This window comes from Lytechinus variegatus, chromosome 14 (genome assembly GCF_018143015.1).
Source record: "Lytechinus variegatus isolate NC3 chromosome 14, Lvar_3.0, whole genome shotgun sequence".
In the NCBI taxonomy this organism is placed as follows: Eukaryota; Metazoa; Echinodermata; class Echinoidea; order Temnopleuroida; family Toxopneustidae; genus Lytechinus; species Lytechinus variegatus.
In genome coordinates this window covers 20,845,920-20,854,170 of record NC_054753.1, presented here as the reverse complement: position 1 = coordinate 20,854,170, position 8,251 = coordinate 20,845,920, and the positions used below count along the sequence as shown (strand labels likewise).

The window sequence follows — 8,251 nt, the reverse complement described above, 5'->3', positions numbered from 1 at the left end:
AGCTACAACTGCATAATTGATATCATAAAGTCAAGTGATTTTATCATTAGTTTAGGAGAGGAGAGACAGTGAGAGAGCTTGCTAACGAAACGATTGATCAGTATTCATGTAAATCGCATACTTACGAAGTTTCAATTTATCCTTTTGATTCTATTGATATTAAGATTTCATTAAATTCTGAATGTAATCAAACTCAATGAAGTTTGTTCCATCTTGAAATACGAACTCGTAAGTTTACGAATTGAAGAGAGAGAGAGAGGGGGGGGGGAGGGAGGGGGGTATATAAAGAGAGAGAGAGAGAGTCCGAGAGGCAATCAGAGAGGGAGGGGAGGTATGTACAGAGAGAGAGGGGGGGGGGGGTTCCGAGAGGCAATCAGAGAGAGAGGGGCAGGTATATACAGAGAGAGAGGAGAGAGAGGGGGGGGTCCGAGAGGCAATCAGAGAGGGAGGGGCAGGTATATACAGAGAGAGAGGGAGGGGGAATGATCACTTTAAGCATTGTCTGACGTGTAGGGAAAGTTATATTACACGTATACGATTGTCAAAAATAAATCAACCGAAATAGAATTCCAAATATTTGAAGGGCATGTCCTATTGTGCCCCCACCCTTATTAATTATTTATCCATTTATTTATTTATTATTCATTCATTTATTTATTTTATTTTATCCTTTTTATTTTCACATTTCATTCTTTTTTATTTATTATTATATTTTTGGGGGTGGGGTAAGGGACTTGTCTCCCCCCCCCTAGTTTGACCACCGTGCTAATTGAGGCGCGGTTCTATGTAAATGGGTGTTTTGAGGCCCCATCCGAACCTTAAAAAAATAATGTAACGACAATATATATGCATGTACACACATTGAGTAATGCAGTATCCCATTCATGTCTTCAAGTTCTCTAATAATATGCAAATTTTAGAATACAGTCTAAATTCAGAATACGTTCATCCACTATCACAATGCTGGTAAAGTAAGCAAATGAATCTCCCCACTTTCAGTATAATTCCTTGATCTCCCACCCCCGTTTCCGATAAATTACAATACCTCTGTAAAACAAGACACATAAAACGCACTACCTCCTTTCTCTTCAAAATGGTTTTAATCAACCTATTTTTGCGAACACGAATATACTTCAAAACGGCAACATCAATTAGAGGGATTCTACCTACTGGTATTGAAAGAAAATTACTTTTTTGCGTCGCTCCCTCGCTATAAGCTGGCTTGCCAAAATGGAATTATTGTTATCAACCTAATCTTACCCAATTTAAACTCGGCATTAAACATATAAAAAGGGGGATGTTATTTAGTAAACAACCATTAAGCATCATCAGCTGGCTAAAAGAGCTAGCCCATAGATCACAACCTTTATAGAATAAATTGACCCCCCAAAAAATCATCAACCATGAAGGGCGGCCAGAAGGGATGTCGACCTCTTCGAAGTAAAGATGATAACAATTGCCTCACTAGTTCTCTTGACACATATGGGAAACGTCCCACCCAGCTGAGTCTGGAGGGCGGCCTGGAAAGATGTCGACCTCTTCGAACTAGAGATGATAACAAGAAGCCTCTTAAGTCATTAAGGCACATGGGGGACGTCCCTCCGAGCTGGGCCTAGTCGGAGATGCATCAAACAGTGACATGATATCCACCAAGAGCTCATTGGACAGGACCCTTTTAAGAAGTGTGGATGGGACCCGCAGGAGCAGCAGGATCAGAAATAAGGGTTGGGTCAGTAGAAGATGAAAGGAAATATGACCCTTCCACTAAGGGGGGGGGGGGGGGTGGGGGGCAGACCAGTTATCATATTTACGTATTAAAGTTGACTGCATCGGAGCCATTGATCACACCGGAGTCGGACTGAGTGATGTCTTGGTATCCACGATGAAAAACACCTGATGTCTGGGTATACGTCTGGCATGTCTGGGTCGGTGACAAGTTTGGATGTGGGGGTATCTACATCAATTACAAATTCGAACGTGCTGTCAATTAGATGGGGAGTACAGCGGTGGACATGAGCAAGGAATACGGTACAACATCTCCAGAGGGCTACGGATTCAGAGAGGAGTTACTTCTGTCCATGAGATGAGAAGTGCTTCCCAAGTATTAATTTTTGGTTCTAGAGGCAAAATTATTCCAGAAACTGTTCTTAATGTTGGGGGCCACAGTGTTGCTCGTAGTGAGCATGTTCGATTTCTAGGAGTAATTATCGAAGAACCTTTGACTTAGAAACCCCATAAAGTCAGTGTGTACAAAGGTTTCTTGAGGTGTAGGTGCTATATATAGATTAAGATGTGTTTTGTCTGAGACTTTTCTAGGAACTTTACATACATATCAGCTTTGTGCTTCCCTATCTGACTTACTGTAATGTTGTATGGGACAATTTTACTTTTGAGACTTACAGTGAAAAACTAAAAGTTTTACAAAATAAAATTCTTACGCTTATCACCAATTCAATGTTCAGACATCCTAGTAAACCCTTTTCCCTTCAGTTAAAGTTGCTTCCTCTTCTTTTGATGAGTTAGTCAGGTTCAAAGGTAGCTGGGAATACCCGGTACTATTTACAGGAAGTTCGAATCGGGTGTGTTTTTTTTTACTCTTGTAGTTGATTTGAATTTGTATTGAACTACACATTAGCAATAACATGAAGTGATCATTGTGTTGTAATGCAAACCTGGCGTTTCAATACGTTAGTATTGACTTGACTTGTATGTTATTTGACGGAATTTAAATCTCATGTTCGTAAATTGATTTAGCGATGGCTGAGAAGTGTGAATCAGACAAAGTTTCAAGCTCTTCACTGAACCTGATATGTCCATTATGTCTTGATATATTTGTCGAGGCGACAATCCTGACTTCATGTGGACACACATTTTGTAGGCGATGCCTCAAGAAATACGATCTAACTCATCAGGACCTTGATCACATGGTCTGTCCTCTCTGCAGGGAGATAACCAAGTTGTACGCCAACCGTGTCGATGATCTCCGCCTCAATGACTCCATCAACGGACGCGTAGACGATTACCACGCCAAGTGTGGAGGGATGAATGCTGTCCTTGAGATGTGCCAGAAATGCACCGCTTGCAAGTCTCAGAGAGACGCTGTATCATTCTGCAGAACATGTAATTATTACATGTGTAATGAGTGCTTACATTGTCATCAACATCTTACAGTTGTCTTCGAAGGTCATGAGATTGTATCCATGGATGATGTCATCGAAGGGAAGGTCAGCATTGGTCATTTATTCGAGAAGTGTTCCATCCACAAACAAGAGAACAAGGATATGTTTTGTGAGGATTGTAAGGTCCATGTCTGTCAAAAGTGTGTACTTGTTGGTCATAAAGCTCATGAAATCAAGAACCAGGTTGACTTTGAACAGGAGTTGCGACGGAAGGTAAATTTATTCATAATTATCACAGTAAAAATGCTGGTTGAAAATACATTTAACGCTGTTTACTATTGAATCTTTAGTTCTTAAAAAGACAAGAGATGTTTAGAATTTCAAATAACCATGCTTGATTTTAATTGAGAATCAAATAAAAAATCAAACTTTGCTGTTTAGGAGTCTGAACACTTTAAAATCTATTTAAACAGGTAATGTATTAAGGTTAAACAGCTTGTATAAAAAAATAAACATTTCGAAAGTGTACTCTTAAAAAGTTTAGGCAAAAAGGATCAATTATTAACCATCACTGGGTAACACACTATCTGTCAAAATTTGGTAATAAAAACGAATAATTGGGTAATAAAAATAAGCATGTATATATATTTTTACCAACATTACCCAACATAGTGGACAGTAGGTTGCCCAGCATTTTAAGTGTGTATAATACTATAGGTAGATTTAACATGGTTATAAATACTCAGGGCGATCATTGAGCAGAAAATGATGAAAACTAATTAATTGATAAGAATTAACACCAAAGATCATACCACTTTTAATAATGATTTTGATTGTGATGACGATAATAATAATGATAATCACAATATCAAGACATATAAGATATTAAGAACAGTAATAGTAAAAATAAAGATAATATTAATAATAATGAAATATCAAGGATAATAATGATGATACTACTACTACTACTAATTATAACACGAATAATGATAGTTATAATAATGATATAATGAATAAGAATATATAAATCAATATTGATTAATAAAATAAAAATATAGATGTTGATGAATGCAGAATGAAAATGATATATAATAATTTGTAATACCATCATCAACATCTAAAATGTTGTTGCATTTAATTTTGTTATTTATTCTTTATGTTGAACTACATTAATGATTATTATCGTTATTGTTTCAATATGACAAACAATTTTGCAATTATGCTGTCTCTCTTCAAGCTTATTCAGATTGTCGTATGTCATTCTGTATGATTTCTTTGTTTTAGAGTATTAGCATTCTTTATATTCGCCTTTATGGAATATTTCCAGATATAACTCACTGTTTTTACTTATCACTTTCAATTCGTAGGTGACAGACCTTGCTCAGCGATGTGCCGACAAGAAAGCAGAGCTAGAGAAGAACATTCAGAACATAGAAATACAACGTCATGAGGTACACACTGCAGTGCAGACACTACTAGATGATGTCAGGCAAGCCTACAGCATCAAGGCCAAGGAGCTGGAAGAAAATCTTCGAAATCTCACCGACCAAATACATGCCTTACAGCATAGTTTTGATGACGACCTCGACGTCTTGAAGTCAAAAGATCGACAGAGGATCAAGAGTATTTGTAGTTCAATTATTTTGGTAGATAATGACAGACTTGGTCATCTTGAGACAGACACTCTATCTGCTCATATTTTGCACTGTGAGGAGCTCGATGTCATGCTGAAGGAGGTTACTGATCACACTTCTGCGGAAGCTATTAGGAAGAAAGCACAGGAGAAGAGGTTCAAACCAGCAGATGACACTCGTCTTGACCTCGGGAGCATCTCAGGATCAGATCCCAAGATGGAAGTCATTACGTGTGTTGATCTACGGGGATTGATGCTCGGTATGACAAGGTACTCAAATAGCACTGTCGCTATCGGGTATGGGGGATATGCACAAGGTATTGATATCATTGATTCAAATGGTGGAAAGCAGCGGTATAGAAACACACCCTTAAGTGACATGAATTGTTATGATCTGGTTTTGCAACGGGACGGGGCGTTATGCGTGTCGACTGGTTCTAGAGAAGCCTACATCTACTCTTCCCTTGGTTCCAGGAAAGCAACAATCCACGTGAGAAACAATGAATATTTTCTCAGAGTTAGCAGGAGTCCATCAGATGAAATCATCATTACTAACTATGGAAAACAAGTCTATATCTATGACCCGACAGGATCCACTCTTAAACACACTGTTCAAACAAAGCACGATACGAGGCAGGCATCTACCACCAGGACGGGTTTGATTGTCACGAGTTCATGCTATACCAATCCAAGCGTGGTGACGGTCTATGACAGGGATGGGAATGCTGGTGAGTCTCTACAAGCTCCAGAGGATGTCTACCCGTATGCTGCCGTGGATGAGCAGGACAGGGTGTATGTAGCGAGTGTTGGTAGCGTCGTGATCAGGCTCTATGATCTTGATGGTCTGAACCTGAAGGAAAGAGTTGAATTCAAAGCACTTGATATGACATTGAAAGATTATTGGTGTTACTTAGTTTCCCTCTCCCCAGACATGCTCGCCTTTGCTTGTGGCAAAAATTTATATTTCATCAAGGTATCACTGTAATCCACGTTATATCACACCATGTAGTATGGGGACTGACGTGCTTTCATCCTGCTACAATACAAACTTACTTTAACACGTGTCGATATTCAGTATTACATGTATATTACTTACCATGTGATATCTTCATCCAATGATAGAATCACTTAATGTGATATACTACTGATAATAATAATAATAATAATTAAAGACCCTGACCGGTGTAAAAACAATCATATATCAAAAGAAAGGTAATGATTCATAGAATACAAGTATACCAAAAATATTACATACATCTCCTTCCATTTTTTTAGAAATATTAGATAAAAATCAAAGAAACTGCTCCTCCAAAGTATGCATCGATTGAGCACCCCCACGTCGCATGGAAATGATGACGTCATGTTGTGTCTGGAGGGTTGCGATTCCATAGGTTTGTGTACAAAAGCATTGGGTATTTTCTTCCATTTCTATGTTATGAATCCAATTTTTTTTTTCGTTTTCAGATGAAAATGGCACTCACAATTATTCACTGTTCAAATGGATGGAAACCTACAACTATTCCTATTCACTACCTTTTTTGTGATTTCTTTGTTTGGCTCTTATTGGGCCTAAATTGCTATGTCAGGAAAAGTTGTTATACATAATCTGAATGCAGATAGAATTGAAATCTACGCCAAATAAGCAGGAAATAAAATATGGCAAAAAACTGTAGATTTCATAATTTAAGCTTGTAGGAAAAAAATATATGTGACATCACTCTGTGATGGAAGTGAAGAAAATGAAATGCGTAATCGGGAAAGCAAAAAAAATAACCCAGTTTTTCTGTGTACAAACCTATGGAATCATGACGCTTCTTATACCCCTTTTCCACTAGGGCCAGGACAGCGTCAGGACAAGGCGCGGAATGTAATAATTACTATCCGCGACCCTTCCGCGACCTGTCCGGACATTCCTGGGAGTGTCCGCACGCTGTCCTAAACCCTTCCTGGTGTTCGGGAAATCAAAATTTGTCCGCATCCAAATTTTGGTCGAGACCAAAATTTGGACGCGGATATTGAATTCCTGACACCTTCGGGACCCTGTCCTGAAGATGTCCTGATGATGTCCTGCCCTTCCTAAACCCTTCCGCGTCTTCCGGAAACCATCCGCAATCAGGTCAGCTTCAAGAAGGAAATAAGAAGCCATGCGGAATGTTTCAGGAACATGCGGATTGGAATAAGAAGGCAAGCGGACAGTTTCAGGAACGTGCGGACAGGAACAAGAACACAAGCAGACTGTTTCAGGAACGTTCGGACTGGAATAGGAAGACAAGCGGAGTGATTCAGGAATGTGTGGATCCAATGCTAATATGTATGGAACGAGTACACAAGTAGCAAAAGCCATTTGTGGTCAGTGCACTAGATGGGGCAACGGAATAATACAAGGCAAGAAAATTACAAAAAGTAAAGAAGTAAGGGGTCAAGGGGCCTAATTAGTATATCACTAAACAAACCTGATAACCTAATATTTCAAGCAGTGTTTTACGCGAGCGCGAAGCACGAGTTGATTTTTTTTTTGGGGGGGGTTACAGACTTGAAGGAGGAATATTTCAAGCATTTTCTACGGATCCGAAAAGTGGGCTTTTCAAATATTTCTTCCAATAGTTAAGCTGGCAATGATGCGAGCAGATTATTTTGTTCTGTACTGAACATAAAAAGATGTTTCATGCAACGTTTGATTATATGAACTAGATTATTTCAATGTACTCGACTGAAAAAGGGACCGTATTAATAATACAGGTGTAGATTTTAAACTGAAAGTCAAGTTTATATTCCTATTACATTTTAAGCACTTTGTTTGATCATGAATGAGGTGTCATTGATAAGAAATAATAATAATAAATGAGAGCAAGTTTACAAATATCGCTTTTATCAGAACGGCTCAAAACGATTTACAGCAGGGGCAAAATGATTTACCCCATGATTAATTTCAATCCTGCATGAAAAGTGCACAATGTCCACACCCTGGGAAGTATTCCTTGCATTTATTCCAGCCGCAAAATGGCGCTGGCAAATTCAAGCATACAATAACTTTCACTTCAACCGGGTACCCATTTAGCACCTGGGTGGAGAGTGGCAAGGTATGCAGTACGTCTTGCCAGAGGACGGTTTAGACCGAGGTGAGAATCGAACACACGACTCTCCGTTTACAAGGCAGGAATCAGAACCACTACACCACGACTCTTTACAAAAAATAGGCCTTCCGGAAAAAAAGTCGCGCACAGAACATGTTTCTCATAAACATAGAATATGAGCGCGAAACGCGAACTTACTTCTTTCAAACATCAAGGACGAAAAAGAAAAGACGAAAAGACTTAAGTATTTTTCGTAAGAAATGAACAGCGTACAAAATCTTCTTAAGAGTAAACTATTGAAAGTATGAAGCGCGAAAGGGACCATCAATTTTTACAAATTGACCTAGCTGAAACTCTGATATTCTCCCCGTCTGCAGATCTGTCAATTTCTTCACTCTTCTTCCTTGTTCCCCTCTTCTTTGGTT

The 8,251-nt window shown here is 38.8% G+C and overlaps 1 protein-coding gene across 1 annotated transcript; it reads left to right on the top strand.

Moving 5' to 3' along the window:
- The first annotated feature begins 2,707 nt into the window (after positions 1-2,707).
- Positions 2,708-5,903, top strand: LOC121427810 (E3 ubiquitin-protein ligase TRIM71-like). The gene is made up of 2 exons (XM_041624374.1): positions 2,708-3,392; positions 4,487-5,903. Exons 1-2 carry the CDS (start codon positions 2,757-2,759, stop codon positions 5,735-5,737), a joined length of 1,887 nt encoding a protein of 628 aa, XP_041480308.1. The 5' UTR covers positions 2,708-2,756; the 3' UTR covers positions 5,738-5,903.
- The last annotated feature ends 2,348 nt before the right edge of the window (positions 5,904-8,251 follow it).